This window comes from Neoarius graeffei, chromosome 28 (genome assembly GCF_027579695.1).
Source record: "Neoarius graeffei isolate fNeoGra1 chromosome 28, fNeoGra1.pri, whole genome shotgun sequence".
Taxonomy (NCBI): Eukaryota; Metazoa; Chordata; class Actinopteri; order Siluriformes; family Ariidae; genus Neoarius; species Neoarius graeffei.
This window is the reverse complement of record NC_083596.1, coordinates 18,138,831-18,151,481: the sequence shown is the minus strand read 5'-3', so window position 1 is coordinate 18,151,481 and position 12,651 is coordinate 18,138,831. Positions and strand designations below refer to the sequence as shown.

Below are 12,651 nucleotides of genomic sequence, written 5' to 3'. Positions count from 1 at the left end.
TAGCCATCAAGGATTCTGCAGTTTTACAGGGTGAAATTTAAGATGCCATGTCCGCTTTATTAGTGTTATTTTAATCATTTTCTGTGGAATTGTCCTGTTGTATCGTGAACAGGGTTCCTACACATTTTCAAATTTAAAATTCCAGACTTTTTCCATACTCAAATTCTCAGGTCTGGAGACTTCAGTGAACAAACAACTACTCATATATTTAAAAGAATTACTTGAAAATCAAACAGGTACTCACATTATGACATACCACCAACATGCATACCATATTTAGCTTGGCCTAAAATTTGTATCAGTGCCCTGATTTTGTCATAAATACATATACACATTATACAAAATACAGGATGCCACTCTGACGCACACGTATCTGATGCACGCTTCAAGACATTAAAACACAGGTGTGTGAAGATGGCAAGCACATACAGGATGTCCCGAAAAAAAATGTATACACACTTTTAATCACTGTAAAGTACTGTATGTGTTTATTAAAATCCATGTAATTTTCAAAGAGTAATAGAATTTACAGACATTTTATTATTTAGTCACCGCCTGTTCTCAAACTGACATCCATTCTGGTCCAGTCACTGCTGACAATGCAAATCACATTCAATTCTCTTGGTATTTTTGGACATTCACTTTCAGTGACTGTTGCAGGTCTCATAGCGTAGACTATAAACATCAGTTAGGGTGTATTCAGACCAGGACAGTTCGATAGTTCACTTGCTTTGGTCCGAACCAAATGTTTTTGTTTTTTTTTTTCATTTTGGTGCGGTTCGCTTTCACACTGTACATTTTAGTAAGCGGACCAAAATCTGTCAACAAAGCCACGCGCCCTGAGGTCGTTCAGCTATTGGTCAGAGACGACACGTGCACAAAGCGTTAAGTTCAAAAGTAGTCATGGAGGCTTTCCGTGCTGTTATTCTTTTTAATGTCATCAAAGCTATATGTTTTTTCCAGTTTTCACAATTGTGCGATTACTATGCTGTTGTACAAGTAATTTATCAACGACGACGACAAAGGGCAAGGCGGCTACGGAGGATAGCGCTGATGAGCGCACATCATGTTGTGACAGTTCTGGCTCTTCACGCAAGACGGAGGAGGTATGTGTCGGGATATTCGCCTTATCCATCGTAATAGATGAATTTCTTTTTTGCATCGCTAGTACCGCCACTTTTTGAAAGAATGTCCCTGATTTTAATGTAGGTCTGACGGAGTTTCTTCACTTTTAGCCGACATTGTTCTGGGGAGCGCGTGAACCCCTTCTCCTTCATTTTCTCACTGAATACAGCAAACACGTCGGCATTTTCGTGTGTTCTCTCCAAAAGCTCAGATATGTGGACATCTGCCCATATATCCACAAGGGTACGCGTTTCTTCTTCGGCCCACGTTTGCCCCCTACTCATTTTTTGTACTCTGTAGTCTAGCCTACCACTGGTCTGAATGACTGAACGACTGTTGTAAGGTTCCCTTGACAACCGAAACAGTGTTTGCGCTTTGCGGTGGAGTGTCAAGACTCTGTTTCCCATAATGCTCGACAAACGACGGAAGCTCCCGAGGTACAAAAAAGCAAAACTGTCGGATTAGGTCCGGTCTGCTTTCACACCTCCAAAAGGTCCGCACCAGGGTTCCTTTGGTCTGGACCGAGTCCGACCTTGCAGCTCGGTCTCGGTCCGCTTGTTTGGTCCGGACCAGAGTTCGGTGGTTTGTATTCAGACCAACCCAAAAGGTCCGGACCAAGGGAAATTTGGTTCGTTTGGTCCGGACCAAACAACGTAGGTGTGAATACGCCCTTAGAGGCAGTGATAAAACAATAAAGTGATGTCTGTAAATTCTATTACACCTTGAAAATGAAATGAATTTTAATAAACACCTACTTCACAATGATTCAAAGTGTGTATACATTTTTTCGGGACACCCTGTATGTTGTGCGCACACAGAAGTTTACTGAAGCTTCTAATTTGAAAACAGTCATTATGGCATTTTTTGTATTTACTATTGTGTTTTATGAAGGCCCTGTGTTAGTTCCACTGTAGATCACATTTTGTCCACATACCAAGAGATGGCAGACGTGGCCGAGACGTGGCCACCCTAACCAGTATGTAATGGCTGCAGTGCCCTTGAGCAAGGCATTTAACCCCACATTGCTCCAGGTTGTAACCATGTCGTACCCTGTAATAACTGTAAGTGGCTTTGGATAAAAGCGACAACTAAATGTAATGTAATTATAATAATAATGTAATAACAGCATTGTTCAGTTTATATGTATGTTTGCGTACACAGCCTTCATATTTTTGTTGGCATTTTTTTTGTCTTGGGTCGCTTGTTTTCAGGGTCCATGTGCCTTATTTTTCTAGCAAATTCTGGCAACACTGCCAAATAAGCCATAAGCATTTTTACACTGACTGGAGCTATGATGTGTGTTCACGCGTGTTCAAGAGGCGTTTAGTAGCAGGGGGGTTTCCTGCGTCTTGTCCAAAGTCTTGCAAGAAGCAAGCAGGTTCAGGGGGTGTGGCGGAGCGCATGCCAGTACAACAGAACACCCGTTTCCCTCCCTCCGCATTTCAACACATTTCTTTGGCAAAATTCAACTGAATGTCGGAATGTTGAGCTTCGTTTTACTATGTAGCGGCAAAGGTCTGGAAACACAAATATTTCTCCATACCCTAATTTCCATTTTCCATACTTTTCCAGACCTGGAAAATACTAAAATCAAATTCCATACTTTTCCATACTGCGTAGGAACCCTGTGTGAAGGTATTGTATTTCCTACAGCTATTAATATGGCAAGGTTGGTTGATGGAAGATCCGATTAAAATGCATGAGCGTGTCGCGTTTATAAATTTAATTGTATAGATCACGCAATGACTTTATTTAGCGTACTTCCTCGTCCTCCACTGAAATTAATTCCTGACTAGACCACTGGCTAAACAGCTGCAAAAAGCCATTTACCTGAAATACGAAGTAAATCCACAAATATCAAATGTTCAATAAAACTCTTTGCATTTATTTATTTAGATTATTATTATTATTATTATTTTGACTTGCATTTTATATTGAGCACAACTTAGAAAAGGAAACGGTTCCTCCTTAATAACAGGCTTAAAAATCAATATTATATCCATATTACTCTAGTTATATAAGGTTTATGGAGTCAATTATTATATAAACAGTAATACTCCTAGACAGAGGGAGTTACTATCAAGTGCATAGCTTCATAAATCCACGCCACAAACTGTATCTCATCAAGTAGATAGATGAGCTGACAAGGAACAGCTTTCAGAGGGGGGAGACGAGAGAAAAAGTGGGAGAGGGGAGGTAAAGTGAGCGAGAGACTTACTTTCAAATGTAACCCTCCTCTTTTCTGAAAAGAGCACAAGAGATAAGAGAAGACAAAATGTCTCAGGCTTCACAGAGACATACAAAGAGAGGGAAGACAGCAACAGAGCACACAGGTAAAGTGAAAAGACGAACCATGTTCCTCACAATGCCGGAATAGGAAGACGGCAAAGTCGAAGACGGAGATGAATGTTGAGAGATGCTTTCCAAACGGCTCAGGTGAACCGGCAGGAGTTTATTTTTTATTTATTTTTTTTTTTTTTGCAAAGCTCAATCATGAAAAAGCCTCTTGAACTATTTAATAAAATATTTCAACAGCAAAACATTCAGCTTGGACTACTGACTGAAAAATCTAAAATCTAATCAGGTGCGTCAGAGTCAAATCAGAAAATATCAAATTAGCATCCAAGCAAATACTGAGACAAATTTAAAAAATGAAGCACTCTTAATTAAAACTTCCTGTCCCGGATCACATGCTGTGGCTCACCCTCAGGAGTGGAGGTCTCCTTGCGTCGGGCCGAGCTGGCTGGGTTCAGCAGGCTGCTGGGATTTGGCTGCCGTTCAGGAGACTTAACGATGGCTGACATAAGGAGCTGGTGACGGGCCGAGGCTGGCGTGGAGGGGGCCACGTGCTCCTGGGCCTTGAAGTGAGCCGCTGGAGAAAGTCCAAACGTGATCAGTCAAATTCTAAACTTACAGAGAGGCAGCAGAATGAACATGGATTTATCGACAAATCTAGGAAACACAAAAAGATAGCATGCCATAAAAAAAATTAAAAAACTACAAGATGTTTGGCATGCTAGCTATCTATTGTGTCTAAAGCTGTCAGCTGTACTCGAGTTGAGGGGGATGGGGGGGGATGCCATCCCCCCGGAATAAAAAATGGTCAAACTCATCCCCCCTCTAAAACGGGCATCCCCCCTCCCTTCCCTTAAGCAATTTTATCAATAAATGTGGACATTACTTCTATTTAACATTGGAATTAGAAATGCCATTCCACGTAGCTTTGCTGAAACTGAGCATACAATAAGCTACCGCGAGAGACGGCATGCGCAAGCGAAGCGTTTGAGGAGGTGACATTCAGTTGGGGTTCCGTTATTTTTTATTTCATTCGGCGTCAGTGACAGCAGCGGATTGGACAGCAAGACCTAAGCAAGTTCGGATTTAAGATCGCAAGAAAAAACATTTCAGGAGGTAAGTCAAGAGTTACGAATATCAGTCACACTTTCTGTGAGCCCTCTATCATGCTGTAAAGTTAAGGCCCGGTCCCACTGGCCGATGGACACAAAACATATGCAAAAAGGACACAGCGGACGAGCAAAATTTCGGGGGTGGCTCTATCCGTTTTCATCCGCTCCAGAAATGGACAAAATTGGCGAAAATTTGCGAAAACAGAACGGAAAAGAACGGACGTGGGTAGTATATAGCGGGGATGTTAAACGCATGTTCATAGGAAGCCTAGCGGATGAAAGCGGATGGAAGTGGATGACCGCTCCGAAGGGGTTACCGGTGATAACTGAGAAGCGGACGCATAGCAGAAAGAGCGGATGAAGGGGATGCATCACGTACGCCTAACGGAAACAAAGGGGATGTTGCGCGGATGTATATCGGATGCAGACCGTTCACTGCGCATGCGGGGGGTATGAATTGCGTCTGCTCCGCGGATATAAAGGGATGCAGCACGCACGCTGTCAGCATAAAGCGGAAAGACGTGCTGGCGGCGACATCGATACATCTCTGCTACATCTCGTTTTTGAAGAAGGCTACATTGATACATCTCTACTACATCTTGTATCAACACCATGGTGCGCCAGTCAGGCAAGAAAAGGAAGTCTGTGCCTACTCGTTCAAGCCCTGGCAAGGTGAAGAAGGTCAGAACCAGCACCCCACCCCCTGACACTGACTGTGATAATGAGACTGCTGCTAGGTGTCCTTCTGCATACTCTAGACATACTCCAGACATCCTAAATATACGAGATACATCCCAGATATAAACGCTTTGTCCGTTTTGAATACTTTATATACGAGATGCATACGCTTACATCCGTTCTATTTCCGTGCTACTAACGATGAATAGACGTTTCATGTACCTTATCTTTCCTCCCTCTTTCCGTTTTCAGCTGCAGCGGATGTGAGTTGCGAGGATGCCCAGAGGATGCAGAGAGGATACAGCAGACGTTTAACGGATGATAACGGACATAGAACGTTTGTTGCTCGTATATGTCGCGGATTTACATCGTACACGGCGGAAAGTTCATCCGTTCTAAAAGTTTTGTGCAGCTCAAAACTTTTTGCGCGGATGAAATCACAGTGGACGGATGCTCGATGGATAGAGCGTATGAAGCACGTATGCAATGAGTACACAACGGATTCATAGCGGTTTCCAACGGATGGCAAAGATTTTTTTTACGTTTTACATCCTCTTTGCATCCGTAAGTGCAGTGGGACCGGGCCTTTACCGATATGTAGCCTAATTTGTGGGCGGCGGATAACAACACAGCTATCATAATGAATGTTAGTTTGGAGTCTAGCCAGCTATCGATAGCTTACTCAGGTTCATGTTAGCTTTGATTTCTTGTATAAGGCCATTAATTTAATCAGCCTGGACGTTCGTTTGTTATTCTTCAGGCAACAAAAAGTGTTATTCAAGACAGGAAGGCTAAAATTAACGACACTAGCAGTTTTGAAGGCTTCATTGCCTCATTAGAGAGCCGGCCACAACATGTAAGGCTGATTTACAATTTACTGTTGCTTGTTTTAGCTTATTGGTTCCCTACCTACCTCTGTATTTAACTCAATGTTCCCAATGTTCAGCTTTGAATAAAAATTCTATTGGCTTGATATGAAAAGATTCAGTTGTTCATTTACATTGCCTGCTGAGGTTTTAATAAATTATTTACCAAACGATTTAAAAGGAGCCTACCATGACTATGAAGTTACACTTCAAATGTGTCATCTGCATTTCACCCTAATATGGAGAATGTGGTACAGTAGGTATGTCAGCCAGGAGACTGACTAAATATGACACGACATCCACACTGTGCATGTTTTACAGTAAAATACCAGTGTATTATGTTTTTTACAACAATAAAAAGGGTACACAGTGTGTACTACACACTCTATCAGCACAAAATACTGTATGTCTGGTAAATGAACAAGGTCCACAGACCTACGTTGTGTGCAAACCATCCTAAAAGCAAACCAGTTTCCCACCGACGGACCGACCGATGGGTTGACACGCGACTAAAAATTTCACCATCCCCCCCGGTTTGATTTTACAACTCGACCATTGGCTGTCGGAAATAATAATTTCACTGTTAGATTACGCTTGGGGGCGGCACGGTGGTGTAGTGGTTAGCGCTGTCGCCTCACAGCAAGAAGGTCCGGGTTCGAGCCCCGTGGCTGGCGAGGGCCTTTCTGTGCGGAGTTTGCATGTTCTCCCCGTGTCCGCGTGGGTTTCCTCCGGGTGCTCCGGTTTCCCCCACAGTCCAAAGACATGCAGGTTAGGTTAACTGGTGACTCTAAATTGACCGTAGGTGTGAATGGTTGTCTGTGTCTATGTGTCAGCCCTGTGATGACCTGGCGACTTGTCCAGGGTGTACCCCGCCTTTCGCCCGTAGTCAGCTGGGATAGGCTCCAGCTTGCCTGCGACCCTGTAGAACAGGATAAAGCGGCTAGAGATAATGAGATGAGATGAGATTACGCTTGACATTTTCACATTTATAAACTCTTAAAAATGTTATCTAATATTTCTTTTATAAAGGTATTCGGAATGGCTAAATGCATTTCAATTAAAAATAAAACACGCATTTTTTTTTTTACAATTAAATATGAAAAACAAAATGTGTCCAAAAAGTAATATTACACATCCATAGTTAACAGGTTTACAATTTTTCCGTGATTGAATACTAAATGACCTTTTCCTGGAAATGTGGTACACGGAGTCGGCTCTAAAGCACCATTGTTATATCCTGTGTATTAAGCGCATATAATAAATGGGAAGCTGAGAGCGAATCGACTCGTCTCATCTTCAACAGGCGAGTGGGAAGAAAAACAAGCACTTAAAATAGCATGTTTACATGGATCCCATATTGCCTAAGAAATATAATATTAAACTCAGCAACATCAGCAAGATGGAAAAATATCTTCGGTGAATTTAATTTGAAAAAAAAAAAAAAAACCAAAAACAAATCTGAAATTAAAAAGCAGGTGATTTTTCAGGATAGAAAATCAACTTTAAATGCTAAACAGCAAAATACAAGAACGAAAGCTGATTACAATGCTACATCTGATTAAAATGCTGATTCCAGTGCTACAAACATGGACTCAACACACACACAAAAAAAAAATGAGTCAGGAAAAAGAGGGAAGATATTAAAGTGAGATTGTTGATGTAGATCGGTAGATTTATCGCCATTTCAGCGTTTGGGATGAGGTCATGGCAAGAGGGCGTTTTTGGAATAAAACTAATGAGTAACGGAAGAAAAACAAAATCAAATTATGAGGCTAAGTAGATTGATCAAAAGGATGCAGTGAATACACAGGTGATGCCATATTATATGTAGAAGGTCACAATAAATAGAATTACCCACTTTGGTGAGTAGCTGGCTCAAAGAAGACTAACAGAAAATAATAAGTGAAATTATAAATGAGAAGAGATGGTTGTGGGTTTAAGTTATACATGAGAAAAAAGGTTACAGACAGACAGACAGACAGAGGATACGCGAACAGGAAGACGACTATACAAGATGTTTCAAGAGCGTATTTGATAAAAATCCAAGGACCTTTCATGATGGCACCTTGTTGAATACATCGCGCAACGTTTTTTGAAAATAAAATCGATGTCTTGTGGCATTAAAAGCATGGCGGAGGAGTAAAATATGCTTTAATGACAGGGACTCTTTACAGAGGTGTCAGGTTGGTGGTTCTTTGCCTTTTAGTAAGAAGCCATGGGTGAGTCTGGAGTGGCCGACACGGCATCTAGTGTACGCCATTTGGTTGTGTTTTAAAGGAAAAAGGACGATTCATATTGATCGAGGGGATTATTTAATGTATTTTGTTGTCAGGGTATTCATTCCATTCAGATTGCCATCTCTTTGAAACGGAGAAGGCCAGTATAGTTTTGAGATCAGAGGCTGGTATTTGGCATTGGGTAATTTCTTCGCAAAGGGCTCTCCTGGCTGCTCTGTCTGCCTGCTCAATACCCGATAGGCCACTATGGCCTGGGATCCAGGAGAAGATAAATGTTAAGCTTTTGTCTTTGTAGGAGTTCAAGTTTGTTTAAAATGCTGATGGTTATGGGGTGATCTAATATTAGGTATTCCAGAGCTTGGAGACATGATTTTGAATCTGTGTAAATTAAAGAATTCCGTTGTTTGGCATCTTCTATATGTTCAAGTGCTAGGAGCAGAGTGCAGGGTTCAGCTTTGTAGACTCAACTTTCTTCTGGGAGAAGATGGATAGTCCATAATGAATGTATTCGGTTGCTATTGCCGCAGATACATGATTGCTCGCTTTGGCACCATCTGTGAAGATGGATCTATGGAGAGGGAACCGGCATCTTATGTCTGAGAATTGTTAGAGGTAGACGTTTGGGCGAGTCGTTACCTTCTTATGAAGGCCCAAGTTCATGATGATGGGTCTTTTCAGGTTCCATGAAGGGATAGAGAAGTGTGTTTGAGTCAAATTGTTCAGATTGATGTTAAGGTTTTCCAGGTGGGGTTTTATTCTGACTCTGAAAGGACCGATAAACTTAGGGTCTGGTCTCATATAACTGTAGTTGTTGGTGTTGGAAGACCACAGCAAACGCTGGGTTATTTTGGTTTGCCTTAAGTTTGGATGCAGTTCAGAGGGCAAGTTTCAGACACCTGTTCTGGAGTCATTTGCTTCTATGTATAGGTTCTGTACAGGAGAGATCCTGAAGGCTCCCAGGGCTAGTCTTTGTCCTTGATGATGGATGGTATCCATCATTTGTATGTATGACTTCCTGGCGAACCGGTAAACTATTCTCCCATAGTCCAGTCAAGATCTGATAAGCACTCGGTAGACGCGCAGTAATACTGAGCATTCTGCAAACCATTTATTTTTGGCCAAGACCTTTATAATATCAAGTGCTTTGAGACATCTGGTTCTCAAAGATTTCATGTGTGGAATGAAGGTCAGCTTGTTATCAAAGGCGATTCCTGGGAATTTAAACTCTTTGACCACTTTAATAGGTTCTCCATCCTAGAAGAGCTCAGGGTCATGAGGAAGAGACTGCAGTAGACAAAAGTGTGAGCAGGCAGTTTTAGTTTTGGAGAATTAAAAGCCATGTTTAACTGACCATATATTGGTCTCATTTATGCATAATTGTAGCTGTCTTTCAATTGTGTTCATGCTTTTCCCCCAGTAGCTGATTACAGAAGTTGTCCACATCAAGACTGCAGAAAATATTTGGTCTAATAGTGCTTATTATGCTGTTTATTTTGATACTGAAAACGGTGACGGAGAGGATGATTCCTTGGGGAAGCTCGTCATTGTGGTTTTGAAAGAGTAGTTCTCACTTGGACTTGGAAGTGTCTGTTAGCCAGGAAATTAGAGATAAAAATGGGCAGATGTCCTCCGAGGCCCATTTGGAATAAGTCCTTTAGGATGCCTTATCTCCAAGTTAGATCATACGCCTTTTCTAGGCTGAAGATGGCGACTACATGTTCTTTTCGAACAAAACCAAGTATATAGGACTTGAGCCGAATAAGGTAACCAAGAGTGCTCTTTCCTCATCTGAAACCACATTGGTATTTACTCAAGTGATTCTCAGATTCAAATATCCAGATGAGTTGGTTATTCAGCATTCTGTCCATGGTTTTATAGAGGCAGCTCGTCAGAGTGGTTGGGCGGTAGTTATTAGGGTCAGTGTGGTCCTTTCCAGGTTTGGGAATAGGTATAATCGTTGCTTCTTGCCATGACCTGGGTATGTTTCATGATTTCCAGATGTTATTCAAAGATTCCAGAAGGAGAGGCAGTATACTAGGGGGTATGTGTTTTGGGAATTGGTAATGTATTTTATCTAGTCCGACTGTCGTATCATCAGAGTTCCTTAGGGAGTGTAGGAGCTCTTTGATTGCGAAAGCCCTTCTGAGAAAAACTTCTGAGAGGAAGTTGAGTCGATTTCATTTTCTTGTATCCGGATGGCTTTGAATTTGGGATGACAGACTCTATGGAAGAGTTCTTCTCAAATGTTTCTGCTAACTGGTTTGCTATTTCCCGATTGGTAGTTAGTAGGCTGCCCTGGTGTTTGATATGTTGAATTTGAGATCCAGTGCCTTTGGCCTTCATCTTTTTGATCAGGTCCCATATTTTCTTTGTGGATGTGTTAGATATGTTGGAGTTCCTCCAGCTCTGTCTCTCTGTGTTTCACTGATGGTCCTACATGCTTGGGCATGACAATTTTTCAGTTTGGTGAGGTTCTCTGTTGCTGGAGGTTTACTGAACAATCTCTGCTTTTTTTCTGGACTTCAGTAGCCTTTTTACAGTCATCATCAAACCATAGGTTGAATCTGTGACCTGGTTTTCCTGAGGTCTTTGGAACGGTTTAGTCTGCAATATCTGCGAGAGTTTTGGTGAAATTCTATATGGAATTCTGCTTTGGATGAGGCTTCTGCTTAAATTTCTTGTTGCAGAGGGTTTGGAAGCAGCTCGAGTTTGCTTTTTCTTTTCTTTCTTTCTTTTTTTAAAATTTACACCTTGAGGTTTTTGGTTGCATTTTTGTTTTGAGTGAGGTTATTATTACGGGGAAGTAGTTGCTTCCGCAGAGGTCATTCCAGACCTGCTAGGAGAAGTCGGGTGGTAGTCGTCCAGGCTTGCATAAAAGTTAGGTCAATTTATAGTTCAGCTCTTTTGATGGCTGGTTGTGTTCTGCTGGCATGCTTGGATTTTGATATATAAAAGTCTGGCATGCCGTGTTCTTGCTTTGGACGTTCATGGTCTTGTTTCTAATTAAGAGTCCTGAGTCTACGTTCACCCAGGTCAAGTCTGTCTGGCAATCGACAGTATGTATCGTGGTTTTGATGATGGAAGCAAATGACCTTTCAAATTTGGAGGTCAGAAAGCTCTCAACCAGTTTATGTGCATCTGGGTAGCTTTTTTCTTGATACATTTAATCCTTTGAATCTTTTTCTTTGATCCAGATGGGACAAACTTTGGAGAATGCAGCAATTTCAGCATTTTGAAGGTCTTGAACATGTCTGCTCATATCCTTCCTTGCCACAGTTGCAACAGGTTGGCTTGCTTTGTGCAACCTGCAGAACCATGACCGAATTTCTGACAGTTAGGGGTTAGGGATGAAAGTATCAGCAGGAACACTCAGGTAGCCCCTTGGATTCTTTCCGGGGATGGAATTGGTTGAAAGTTTGGATGTAGTTGCCGGTTTGAGCTCTTCCGTCATCTTTTTTGAGTGTTATTCTTTTCACTTCTGTCACACCTTCCATGTCATGCAACTCTCTGGTATGGATTACTCCTTTGCAGTTGTTCAGGATAGGATGTGGAAAAGTCTTTACTGGGACGTTTGCCAGCATGTTACAGTGCAAGAGGTTTTCCAAATGGGATTTTTTTGACATTCGATCAGTATTTGACCAGACCTCAATTTTTTGACATCTTTAACTGTCCCTGTTATTCCTGAGATTCCTTTTTGTATAGCAAATTGTACATGTTTAGAAAGAGGCATATTTGGTAGCAGAGACTATAGAAATATCGTTATTTGAGGGAGGTCTTCAGCCAGCATCGCAATCAGCATCTTGTTCTAGTATCTGTTTTTTGGGGGTTTGTTTTTTAGCCATACTGATTGAGTTTTGTTTAATTATTTCTTCTCCTCACCTGCCTAGGAGCCCAACAAAGGGATGCACAGAGCTACAGTTATCCTCCAGATGTGCACCAAGAATACAGGGATGGTATACTCGAGCATGGGAACTGAAGTGTTCTTGCTCGATTGACTTTCTGCCAAAGTCTTCTGGGGAGAGTAAAGGCATCGTCAGTGTTTCTGCCAGATGTTGTTCCAGAAAAATCTTTGACTAGCCGATTGGTTTGAGTGGGCCCTTCCAACCACCCGTCTGAGTGAAGTAGGCACCAAAGTACTGTGTTGGACCTGTGGTAGCCACAGCAAAGTACCAGGATCGCTTCCTTCACCGACATGGGGTGCAACTCACGGCCAACAAGTCGCCCCATTTATCACCTCTTACGATTAAGCAAGGGGGTGCGGGGGACCTATTCTACCCCGGGTTCCCAAGAGGGGAGATTTTTGAGAGGAAAAAAAATAAAAATAAAAAAGAGGCACTG

The 12,651-nt window shown here is 41.9% G+C and overlaps 1 protein-coding gene across 4 annotated transcripts in view; it reads right to left on the bottom strand.

The window, feature by feature from the left end:
* Positions 1 to 12,651, bottom strand: part of cita (citron rho-interacting serine/threonine kinase a) — a 213,702-nt gene that overhangs the window by 34,727 nt on the left and 166,324 nt on the right. For 2 of the 4 annotated variants that reach the window (XM_060912899.1, XM_060912901.1), the window contains exons 31-32: positions 3,830 to 3,997; positions 3,344 to 3,367 (exon numbers count right to left, since the gene is read on the bottom strand). In XM_060912899.1, the coding sequence (XP_060768882.1) occupies positions 3,344 to 3,367; positions 3,830 to 3,997 (192 nt within the window). The remainder of the gene's footprint in view (positions 1 to 3,343; positions 3,368 to 3,829; positions 3,998 to 12,651) is intronic. The other 2 variants (XM_060912900.1, XM_060912902.1) reach the window with 1 other exon arrangement.